Source organism: Capra hircus, chromosome 15 (assembly GCF_001704415.2).
Source record: "Capra hircus breed San Clemente chromosome 15, ASM170441v1, whole genome shotgun sequence".
NCBI lineage: Eukaryota > Metazoa > Chordata > Mammalia > Artiodactyla > Bovidae > Capra > Capra hircus.
The window spans coordinates 81,049,201-81,061,922 of NC_030822.1; the positions used below are offsets into that span (position 1 = coordinate 81,049,201).

Genomic DNA, 12,722 nt, shown 5'->3' on the forward strand with positions numbered 1-12,722 from the left:
TGTTTTCCTCTATTTGTTTGCACTGATTACTGAGGAAGGCTTTCTTATCTTTCCTTGCTATTCTTTGGAACTCTGCATTCAAATGGGTATATCTTTCCTTTTTTCCTTTGCCTTTCGCTTCTCTGCTTTTCACAGCTATTTTTATTCTTATTTCTTACCTATTTGTGTATAAATATATTTTAAAAAGGAGTTTATATTGGGAAGTAAATTTTTGGGGATTTTTGTATTTAAGAAGATGAGTACTTTTAACTTTGGATTGATAATTTGGCTGGGTTTAGAATTGGATTTCGAAAGATTCTTACATATGTCCTTGTTTTAAAAAATTCTAATCACTTGTTAAAGAGATTGTGTTTTCTCCATTGTATATTCTTGTCTCCTTTATCAAAGATAAGGTGTCCATAGGTGTGTGGATTTATCTCTGGGCTTTCTATTTTGTTCCAGTGATCTATATTTCTGTCTTTGTGCCAGTACCATACTGTCTTGATGACTGTAGCTTTGTAGTATAGCTTGAAGTCAGGCAGGTTGATTCCTCTAGTTCCATTCTTGTTTCTCAAATTTGCTTTGGCTATTTGAGGTTGTTTGTATTTCCGTACAAATTATGAAATTATTTGTGCTAGTACTGTGAAAAATACCATTGGTATCTTAATAGGGATTGCACTGAATCTATAGATTGCTTTGGATAGTATACTCATTTTCACTATATTGATTGTTCCAATCCATGAATATGGTATATTTTTCCATCTGTTTGTGTGCTCTTTGATTTCTTTCATCCCACTCCAGTATTCTTACCTGAGAAATCCCATGACAGAGGAGCCTGGTGGGCTACATTCCATGAGGTTGCAAGAGAGTTGGACATGACTTATCAGCTAAACAACAGTAGCAAATGTTCTCAAACCTTCTTTCCCGTTCTCTTTCTGAAAATTATATCTTACCCACTTTTTAGTATCCCCTATAACTTTATTTCTTTGTACTACATTTTGGATAATTTTCTGTTCCAGTTTACTAATTCATGTAGAAAAATAGAACAAAACAAAATAGGGAAACTCTGAAAAAGAGGACTACTAAGTAGTGTTTAGCTTAGTTCAGTCCCTATCAAAATTCCAATGGTAGCTTTCACAGAAATAGAACAAACAACAGGTACAGGAAAAGGTGCTCAGCATCACTAATCATTGGGGAAATGCATATGAAAACCACAATAAGATATTACCCCATACCTGTTAGGATGTCTGTCATCAAAAAAATAAGGGAGAACAAGTATTGGGGAGAATGTGGAGAGAAGAAAACCCTTGCACACTATTTGGAATGCCAGTTTATACAGCCGATGGAAAACACTGGAGGTTCCCCCTCAAAGACAGAACCACCGTGTGATCCAGTGGTTCTCCCTCCGGGTATATATCCAGAGGGAATGAAAACAGTATCTTGAAGAGATAGTCTGCACTCCCACGTTCACTGCAGCATTATTCACAGTAGCCAAGATAAGGCAGTGGTGACAACAGTGTACATGTCCATCAGTGGAAGAATGGATAAACATGTAATATGTATATGTGTGTATATGTAAAACATACATGTTACTCAACTGTAAGAAGAGACATCATTTCATGTGAGACAATATGCATGGACCTTGAATTCTTTATACTAAGTAAACTAAGTCAGAGAAAGAGACAAATAATGTGTAATATCACTTACACAGTATAGGGAATCTGAACTCATATAAATGGAGACTTGAATGGTGGTTACCAGGGCCAGGTGTTGTGGGGGGGAAGTGGAGATGCTGGTCAAAAAGTATAATTTTGATAAAGAAATGATTACATTCATTGGATCTAATGTACAGCATAGTATTAGTTATAGTTAATAAAGTTTCTAAGACAGTAGATCTTAAATGTTCTTACTAGGAAAAGGAGATGGTAACTGTGTGACATGCTGGCAGCTGTTGAAGGGAGTGTGTATTAATTACAGTGGTAGGTAAGTTACAGTGGTTATCATTTTGCAGTATATGAATATATCAAACCAACGTATTTGTATACCTTAAAGTAACACAATGTTGCACGTCAGTTATATCACAATATAGCTGGAAAAAAGTGTATTATTATGCTGCTGCTGCTGCTAAGTCACTTAAGCCGTGTCCGACTCTGTGCGACCCCATAGATGGCAGCCCACCAGGCTCCCCCATCCCTGGGATTCTCCAGGCAAGAACACTGGAATGTTGCCATTTTCTTCTCCAGTGCATGAAAGTGAAAAGTGAAAGTGAAGTTGCTCAGTCGTATCTGACCCTCAGCAACCCCATGGACTGCAGCCTACCAGGCTTCTCTGTCATGGGATTTTCCAGGCAAGAGTACTGGAGTGGGGTGCCATTGCCTTCTTTACATTAATAAAAAATGTGATATGACTCATGAATTGATAGGCAGGTAATTGAAAGAGTATAGAAGTTCCAGAAATGGCCTCAATACATGTGGGAATTTAGTATTTGATAAAGGTGGTGTCACATATCTCCAGGAAAATGTAGCTTATTCAATAAAAGAACTAGAGGAAACTGTTAAGAATTTTAAAAAATCTGGATGTGGAAAAGACTTTTCCAAGTATTGCACAAATCCGGAATCCATAAAAGATTGGTATTTTTGTCTTTGTAAATTTCTGCATGGCAAGAGCTGCCCATGGAAGTCGAAAGTCCAGGTTCAACCAGAAAGAACATTTTTAATTCAAGGCAAATTAAGGTCTAATTTTCCCAATAGATAAATAATTTTTTCAAGTCAGTTAAAAGAAATTCATGAGTTAATAAACAAAAAGTTAGGTAAAGAATATGGACATCATTCACTGAAAAGGAAATATAGTGACATTTAAACATATTAAAAGAATATGAAAGATACAAGATGAAGTACACTGAGATATGTTTTTCCTATAGGATTTATATACATCAGTAATTCTCAGTCCTGGGTGTGTATTATCTTTACCTCAGAATCTTAAAAAATACTGATGCCCTGTCTCTAGGTCAGTTAATCTCCCTGATTGTGTCTCAGACATTGGCGGATCTTCAAAGATCCCTAGAGAATTTTGCAGCTAGGGTTTAGAATCACTGGTATAAAATTCAAGAAGTTTGATCATATATTGTACTAGTGGAGTAAGGGGAAATGGTCTCACGCATTGCCATTGTATTATATGTAAGTTATACCACCTCAACCAGGGGAAATTGGCAGTAATCAAATTTACAAATGTAGCTGTACTTTTTGACCTGACAGTGTCCTCTTGATAATTTCCTATACTCTGACAAGGGCACCTTTGTTCAGGAGTACTCAACCATTTGTGAAACAAAAGACTGGAAATGGCCCAAATGTCCATTGATAGGTATCTACTTAAACACATTGTAATAATCCATACAGTGTCTGGCTAAAAAAAGACACAAGGAAGCTCTTTATATACTGATATGGAATCATTTGCAAAGTATGTTAAGTGATAAAGGCAGGGTCCAGAGGTCTATATTGTGCTGCCATTTGTGGAAGAAGGAATATGTATTTATTTGCTTTACAGGTATAAGATATTTTTGCACAGATAAAGTAGAAATTGCTAGTGTCATTTCCTCTGAGAAGTGCAGCTTGGTGACTACGGCCAGGGGTAGTATGAAAATTTGTCATACAAGTAGTAAGTGATAGAGCTGGAATTTTTAATCAAGGTCTTTTGTATTCTAGAGTAGATGTATTTCTTCCCCTTCTGCTTCTACAATACAAATACAGACCTAACACAAAGACTTCGAAATTTTGAAAGCCTATTAGCTTACTATTCAGATAATCAAATTGTTCGTACAATTCACAAGCATCATATACTGTAAGGTTTTCTTTTCAAGTGCAGTACTTTGAGATCTTTTCAAACTTGAATTATTGCCTATGATTGAATTTTTTTTTTAAACTCCAAATTAGTAGTCATCTGCCAGCTTAGATAATCCAATTTGCCTCTAACAGTATTAAGTTTTTGGAGGAGGAGAATGGAGGAAAGAGCTTTTGTCTCTTACAGAAATTTTTTCTTTCTTTTTTTAAGGTTTCCATGGGTGAACTACCAGGATGGCAATCTCAACATTTCAATTCCGGTGTTTAGTATTCACGGCAATCATGATGATCCCACAGGGGTAAATATTGTGTTCTTAAAGTTTGTTGAAATTTTAGAAATTTTCCGTTTGTCTACGGGGAAGCATTCTTCCACTTCTTCCCTGCAACTTTTAGTCAGATTGACTCAGAGATTCAAATTGACTTTTTATCATTCATATAGGCTTTTATACTGCTTTTTAGATACCTTAAAAAATCTGAGATAATAATTGATGTATGAGATATGCTTTTATTTCTTGAGTGCCAAAGTTAGCAATAAGTAACCAGTAGAAGGAATAACATTTAGGAATAAATAAATGTTGGGAATAACCTAACATTTGTATAATGCTTTGCAGATTACCTGGTGCTTTTATCTCAAAAATCTCACTGTAGGAAATAATTGTTTCATGAACAGTTTTAAATCTAAATTAGATCATCTTATTTTGTTTGATAAGGAAGCACAGACCATCTTCAGCTTATGATGGTTCTACCTAAGATTTTTCAACTTTACAGTGGTGCAAAACTGACATGTGTTCAGTTGAAACTGAATTATGACTTTTGATCTTTTTTCTGGCTAATGATTTGTGGGAAGATACTCTTCTTGTGATGCTAAGTAAAGACAGCAAGGCCCAGGAGAGTGAAAAAGTTGGCTTAAAGCTCAACATTCAGAAAACGAAGATCATGGCATCCGGTCCCATCACTTCATGGGAAATAGATGGGGAAACAGTGAAAACAAGTGTCAGACTTTATTTTTTTGGGCTCCAAAATCACTGCAGACGGTGACTGCAGCCATGAAATTAAAAGACGCTTACTCCTCGGAAGAAAAGTTATGACCAACCTAGATAGCATATTCAAAACCAGAGACATTACTTTGCCGACTAAGGTCCATCTAGTTAAGGCTATGGTTTTTCCAGTGGTCATGTGTGGATGTGAGAGTTGGACTGTGAAGAAGGCTGAGCACTGAAGAATTGATGCTTTTGAAGTGTGGTGTTGGAGAAGACTCTTGAGAGTCCCTTGGACTGCAAGGAGATCAGCCCTGGGATTTCTTTGGAAAGAATGATGCAAAAGCTGAAACTCCAGTACTTTGGCCGCCTCATGCAAAGAGTTGACTCATTGGAACAGACTCTGATGGTGGGAGGGATTGGGGGCAGGAGGAGAAGGGGGTGACAGTGGATGAGATGGCTGGATGGCATCACTGACTCGATGGACGTGAGTCTGAGTGAACTCCGGGAGGTGGTGATGGACAGGGAGGCCTGGCATGCTGCGATTCATGGGGTCGCAAAGAGTTGGACACAACTGAGCGACTGAACTGAACTGAACTGAAAGTAATCTCAAAATATCATTTTATTTTTTCTGGTCATTAATGTATTATAAATCACTATTTAGCTAGTCTTTTTTTCCTCACATCTTGAGAGATCTCCTTAATATAGCTGGTTTTTTTTTTTTTCAGTGGACAAGACGTGATAAATTTTGATGAAATGTTAACTTTGCATTTAGCATGTGATTCTACTCACAGTGATAGAAAAAAGGATAGCACATAGTTTACTATTGTAATCGTGTTTTGACAAGGCACTATCTTCATCTAGGTTTTTATAACTGCTATACAGAGTATACTTTTAATAAGTGATAACATGCAGATTATTTATTTTTAGATATACAGTAATATTCTTTGAAAATATTTTGCATAGGCAGACGCACTCTGCGCCCTGGATATTTTAAGTTGTGCTGGATTTGTCAATCACTTTGGACGTTCATTGTCTGTGGAGAAGATAGACATTAGTCCAGTTTTGCTTCAGAAAGGAAGTACAAAAATTGCTCTATATGGCTTAGGTAAGATGGCTTTATATTACTGTTTATGTTGATAAACATTTAATTGTTTAAGCAACTAGGAAATCAAATTCTGGAGTTCACTTTGTTGTTGTTTGGAAAGTAGTGAGGCAAATCTAATTATTCCTTATGGGTGACTTTAAAAAATCTTACAACACTTTGATGGACATTTTTCATTCTTTTTCATTCTTTACCAATATGGGAAAGAATCTGCCTGCAGTGCAGGAGACCCAGATTCGATCCCTGAGTCAGGAAGATCCCCTGGAAAAGGGAATGGTTACCCACTCCAGTATTCTTGCCTGGAGAATTCCATGGACAGAGGAGCCAGGCAGGCTACGGTCCATCAGGTTTTCAAGAGTCAGACATGAAGGACCGACTGACATTTCATTTCAATAGTCCTTAAGATTTGTTTTTAATAGCAGTTTTGATGAAAAAATATTTTTCCCTTAGTAGCTATTGTTTGTTTTTTCTTTCTTTTTTTTCTTTTAGACTCAGACAAGAATCCTGCATTTTTATACACTGTCCAATACAGTAATCATGTGGATATCAGGAACTAGAAAAGTGGCTAGTCTAAATTGAGTCATGCTATAAGTATAAAATACATATTAGATTTTAAAGACAGAAAAAAAATGTAAAATACCTTACTCAGATATTGGGTTAAATAAAATATATTAAAATTAATTTTACCAATTTCTTTTACTTATTTTAATGTGGCTACTAGAAAATTTAAAATTACATATTTGGCCTGTTTTGGTGGCTCACATGATATTTTTATTAGTGCTTGTTTAGAACTGTCATCTACAATGCTCTGAAAATTTGCTTTATCAACTTATGAAATTTATTTAGTTTCCAGTAGGTAAAAGCTTGTTTGCTAGGCTTTATTACATGTGAATGGAAGACTATTTTTGTTTGCTGTTCTTCAGTGGCTAAGTTGTGTCTGACTCTTGTGACCTCATTGAGTTCGTCCTTCACTATCTCCTAGAGTTTGCTCAGATTCATGTCCATTGAGTAGGTGATGTTATCTAGCCATCTCATCCTCTGCTGCTCCTTTCTTTTGCCTTCAATGTTTCCCAGCATCAAGGTCTTTTCCAATGAGTTGGTTCTGCATCAGGTGGCCAAAGTATTGGAGTTTCAGCTTCAGCATCAGTCCCTCCAGTTGATATTCAGGGTTAATTTCCTTTAGGATTGACTGGTTTTATCTCCTTACAGTTCAAGGGACTCTTCAAGAGTCTTCTCCAGCACCACAGTTTGAAACCATCAATTCTTTTGCACTCAGCCTTCTTTGTGGTCCAGCTCTTACATCCATACATGACTACTGAGAAAACCATTTTCAGCATGCATTCAGAGTGTATTTTTTGTGTCTTCATTTGGTTAAGTTCAGTTTGATATTTGTTATATGAATACAATAGTTTTATTGTTTTTGATGTGTATCATTTAGTCGCTAAATTGTGCCCGACTCTTTGCGACTCCATGAACTGTAGCCCACCAGGCTCTTGCATCCGTGGAATTCTCTAGGCAAGAACACTGGAGTGGGTTGCCATTTCCTAAGTATTATAAAATTTATACTTCATGTTAAACCAGTTTTAAAGTACCTCAGGGGAACTTGAGAAAAAACTCATGCTGTAACTAACCTCAACATGAGTGAAGTGAGTGAAAGTCGCTCAGTCGTGTCCGACTCTCTGCGACCCTGTAGACTATACAGTCCATGGAATTCTCCAGGCCAGAACACTGGAGTGGGTAGCCTTTCCCTTCTCCAGGGGATCTTCCCAACCTAGGGATCGAACCCAGGTCTCCCACATTGCAGGCGGATTCTTTACCAGCTGAGCTATCAGGGAAGCCCATAGTTTTAATTATTTTTTGAGTGATTTTAGTATAATAGAAGCCTTAGTACTTATTTCTCTTTGTATATGTTTTTAAAGAATAATTAAGAATAATTATGTATATGTTTTTAAAGAATAATTAAGATGGATGGTTTATTTAAATACTTTCTGTAGGAAGTGTAGAGTCTTTGCCCAGGTTACATAATTTTGCCAGTAGAAAAGCATCATGGCAATCTCTATTTCAGAGATACAGAAGATGAGATCAAAATATTATGTCTGATTTTTGCAAGTGATAGAGCAGGAAGTAAAATACACTTAAAAATAAAAACACTCCTGATATTTTAATCACTGTAACATTAGGGATCATATCTGAAGAAAATGATTGATCCTTACACTTTCAAACCAAGGACAAACCCCGTTATGCCTTAGTCACTGCCAGAAGCAGTGAGTTAGTTCTGCATCAGGTGGCCAAAGTATTGGTGTTTCAGCTTCAATAGCTGAAACTGTTTCAGCTCTGCAAGCTCTTATCTCATCCTGTTCTATTTTCCTTAACTGGACTCAGTCTCTACCCTCCAGCGGCTACTCCCACCCCAGCTCTGTATATGCTGCTGTTGCTAAGTTGCTTTAGTTGTATCCGACTCGGCGACCCCATAGACAGCAGCCCACCAGGCTTCTCCATCCACAGGACTCTCCAGGCACGAATACTGGAGTGGGGTTTCATATTCTAGAGCCCTTTTTAGTTAGCAGACTCCTCATATCATCAGTCCCTGAATGCTCCCTGTGCTGTGTCACTGTGAGTGACACTGGCCTACGAGGCTCCTGTGTCCTGTGCAGTTTTCTCCTGGCCTCTCACAGGCTTTAGGGTGGAAGGGCTGGAGGGCAAGTCCCTGCTCTCCTTGCTTCCCGCTGCCACCCCCTGTCCTTCCTTTTCAGATACCCTTGAAGCTAACTGCCAACCGGTAAACTGCCCTTTCCATTACCTCAATGTTCTTACCTGCTTAACTTCCAGTTTTGTCAGTGTTCTCAGTATTTCTGCAGCTAAGTAGATCAACCTTCTAATGCCCTGGATTTTCATGTCTTGCCTTTTTTGTCCCAGTCATACGTCCACCATCATTTCAATTGCTAGCACTAGGAGTTCTCTCTAGAAGCTAGATCTCCTCTAGCTCTTATACTTCTGCAGCATTGACTTTTCTTCCTTAATCACTCGATGAAGTGGTAACCTTGTCCTCCCACTGATAATTGCCTTCTTAGCATCCTGACTTGCCTTTTATAGCATTTAAAATTACAATTTGCATGTTTATTTTCATTGACCTATACTAGACTAAGATTATCCTTTGGGGAGTTAGGAAGAGTTATTTAAAAATCATTAAATTATTTAAAAGCACACTGTTTTTATTTAAAAGCATAATATATATAAAACTATTATTTTTAAGTACATTTTAAAATCTCACCCCTTTTAATGTCATTTCCTGTGTATTTTGTAATGTATATGTTAGATCAAGAGTACACATAGAAAAAATAGAGTAGGAAACAATATTATTAAAAATTTTAATAAGACTATGAGCATAGAAAACAGATTTTTATTCTACATTTTCTAGATTTTGAAGGTATGTATGCTTGACATGGAAAACATCCTTTGAATGCAACTGACTGCTCAGCAGGTTTCCCTGGTGGCTCAGCAGTGAAGACTTCCCCTGCCAGTACTGGACACTTGTAGGAGACTCGAGTTCAATCCCTGGGTCGGGAAGACCCCTTGGAGGAGGAAATGGCAACCCTCTCCAGTACTTGCTTGGGAAATCTCACGAACAGAGGAGCCTGATGGGCTACAGTCCATGGGGTCACAAAGAGTCTGACACGACTGAGCGACTAAACAAAAACAACTGCTCAGTGGCTGTCAGGCATGAACTTGGAACGTTTTCATTTGTGAATAATAATATCAGATTTCAAATATCTCTCTGATAGGAAAATGAGATACTCAGAGAAGTACATAATTTAGAAGCAAAACTTTTAAAATAATGTAATGTCTATTTCAGGATCCATTCCAGATGAAAGGCTCTATCGAATGTTTGTCAACAAAAAAGTAACAATGTTGAGACCCAAAGAAGATGAGAACTCTTGGTTTAACTTATTTGTGATTCATCAGAACAGGTAAAAGTTTTGTCTCTGAAAATTCTTGAGTCAAATATTGAGGTTCCCCAAATCTCTGTTTCTAAGCTTACCTATATTTTAGTAAAGGGCTCCTTATTCCTTGAAAGCTGTCAGTGCAGGATCAGGCATACTTAGATAGGCATTGTGTGACTGCATCTTGAAATCATTTTCAATATATATTCATACTTATTAATACAAATGAGTATTTCTAGCATATGGGTAAGAAATACCAAAAACCATAAAATGAATGCTCCTAAATTCAGAAGGAAGTGGAACATGAGCAGTACATTACCCCATGCCCTTTTCTGACCCTATCTTTTTCTACATACTTTATAGGGAAGCATTATCTTCACTTTTTATTTAATCTGTCCATAGCTTGCTTTATTGTTCAGTTATACACTTATTCATGAGTCATCTTTATTTGGTTTTGGTATAACTGGAACCATGCTTTATATTTTGCAGTTGGCTTATTTTTGTTCAACAGTATGTTACTTCAAAATGAAAATGTCAGTCATTAGTCATGTCTGACTCTTGTGACCACATGGACTGTAACCCGCCAGGCTCCTCTGTCCATGGGATTCTCCAGGCAAGAATACTGGAACGGGTAGCCATTGCCTTCACCAGGGAATCTTCCCAACCCAGAGATCAAACCCAGGTCTCCTGCATTGCATGTGGATTCTTTACCACTGAGCCACCAGGAAAGCCCTATGTCACTATGATTCATTTTGCTGCTTAACAGCATAACTTTTTCACTGATGTATACATTTCAACTTTTTTGCCTATTGATGAGTGTTTTGTTATTTCCAGATTTTTTTTTAAATCTTTTTGTTAGGAACATTCTTTTTTTTTTTTTTTTGGTATATGTGCTGCTGAAGTGGGTACAGGAATATTCTTATACATTACTCCTGGTACATATATACAGGTGTTTTTCCAGAATATTAAATATAGGTAGATCAGCTTTTCTTTGTTGGTAGATTTAAGAAATTTAATCTAGTGGCAGGTATAAGGTTGATTGAAAGGAAATAGAGATTTGAAGAAACAAGATTTATTGTGTGATAATTATAGTAAAAAAGTGTGAGATGGTAACAATGGTGGCAGTGAAATGATATATAAGGAACAAAGTTGAAAAGTTATTGAAAAAGAATCTGAAGGGATTTGGGGCCTGATTATATAATTTCTTCTTCTTATTATTAAATAGTATTATTTATTGGAGAGATATTTATTGACTGTAGAATACTCTGGTACTTGTCCATCACTACAACTCAGTGAAAGAAAGGTTTTAGGCTGCAGTGTTATGTTGCCTTATGTATATTCTTGAATAAACATGGTGAGTTTCAAAGGAGAAACAGGACAGGGTTTTGATATGTTGGTTTCTATGTAACAGACAGGAAGTTTGTTCCTTCTCTTGCTGAAGGCTTCCCAGTTCTGCTACACTTTCTGCTTTCCCCAAGTAGGAATAAGTCAGAAGCCATTCCATACCAGAATGAGAGGTAGAGTGGCAGCATTGGTAGGGGGAATGGATAATATAATGTTGGTATGGCTGGTTGCTGTTAAGGGTGATGTTAATAATCTTGATCATTTGATTAAGGTGGTGTAGACCATGTTTCTCCACTGGAAAGGTCACATCTTCTACTTTATAATAATAAATATATTGGGAAAAATACATTGAGACTATGTGAATATCCTGTTTCTCCTTAGACTTTGACCCACAGGCTTTAGCATCCACTGGTGCATCTTGATGGGGAAACAGTGGCTGACTTTATTTTTCTGGGCTCCAAAATCACTGCAGATGGTGATTGTAGCCATGAAATTAAAAGACGCTTACTCCTTGGAAGGAAAGTTATCACCAACCTAGATAACATATTCAAAAGCAAAGACATTACTTTGCCAACAAAGGTCCGTCTAGTCAAGGCTGTGGTTTTTCCAGTGGTCATGTATGGATGTGAGAGTTGGACTGTGAAGAAAGCTGAGTGCTGAAGAATTAATGCTTTTAAACTGTGATGTTGGAGAAGACTCTTGAGAGTCCCTTGGACTGCAAGGAGTTCCAACCAGTCCATCCTAAAGGAGATCAATCCTGGGTATTCATTGGAAGGACTGATGTTGAAGCTGAAACTCCAATACTTTGGCCACCTGATATGAAAAGCTGACTCATTGGAAAAGACCCTGATGCTGGGAAAGATTGAGGGCAAGAGGAGAAGGGGACGACAGAGGATGAAATGGTTGGATGGCATCACCGACTCAATGGACATGGGTTTGGGTGGACTCTGGGAGTTGGTGATGGACAGGGAGGCCTGGTGTGCTGTGGTTCATGGGGTTGCAAAGAGTTGGACACGACTGAGTGACTGAACTGAACTGAAGGTGCATCTTGTTTCCAGTAATTAATGCTGTGGTGGTGTTTGTAGCTTTTTAAATTTCCCTTATTCTTTCTATAATTATTGACTGAAAGTCTTCTGTTAGGAAAATTTGTCATTCTCATTTATTTACTTATTCATTCCATTCATTTATGTTACTTTAGACTCAAATATTTATTTTTTTCTTTGAGGTACAATCCAGTATTAGCAGTTTTTGTTGTTGCTTACTTTGTTTCAACTCTGACCATTGAGAGCATTTTTATATCGGCTTCTGTGCTCTTTTAGCAAGCCCTCTTCCTTTTTGTTTTTTGAGCTATGTCATTAACCTTCCAGTCCTACAAGATGCTCCAGGCTCCTCTTGTATTTTTCTCCCAAGCCCAGGAATCAACTACTTCGCCAAGGAGCCCTAATTGCTTTCATCGGAGAGTGGTATTTAGAAACCCAGATATGGCCACTAAGTGTGCTTAGTGCTACTGCCGGTCTCCATAGCCCTCATGACTAGAGTT

General features: G+C 37.5%; 1 protein-coding gene across 6 annotated transcripts in view; it reads left to right on the top strand.

The window, feature by feature from the left end:
- MRE11A (MRE11 homolog A, double strand break repair nuclease) overlaps nt 1-12,722 on the top strand; it is a 78,447-nt gene that overhangs the window by 13,014 nt on the left and 52,711 nt on the right. For all 6 annotated transcript variants that reach the window (XM_018059906.1, XM_018059908.1, XM_018059905.1 and 3 more), the window contains 3 exons: nt 4,027-4,114; nt 5,759-5,900; nt 9,751-9,865. In XM_018059906.1, coding sequence (XP_017915395.1) covers nt 4,027-4,114; nt 5,759-5,900; nt 9,751-9,865 — 345 coding nt within the window. The remainder of the gene's footprint in view (nt 1-4,026; nt 4,115-5,758; nt 5,901-9,750; nt 9,866-12,722) is intronic.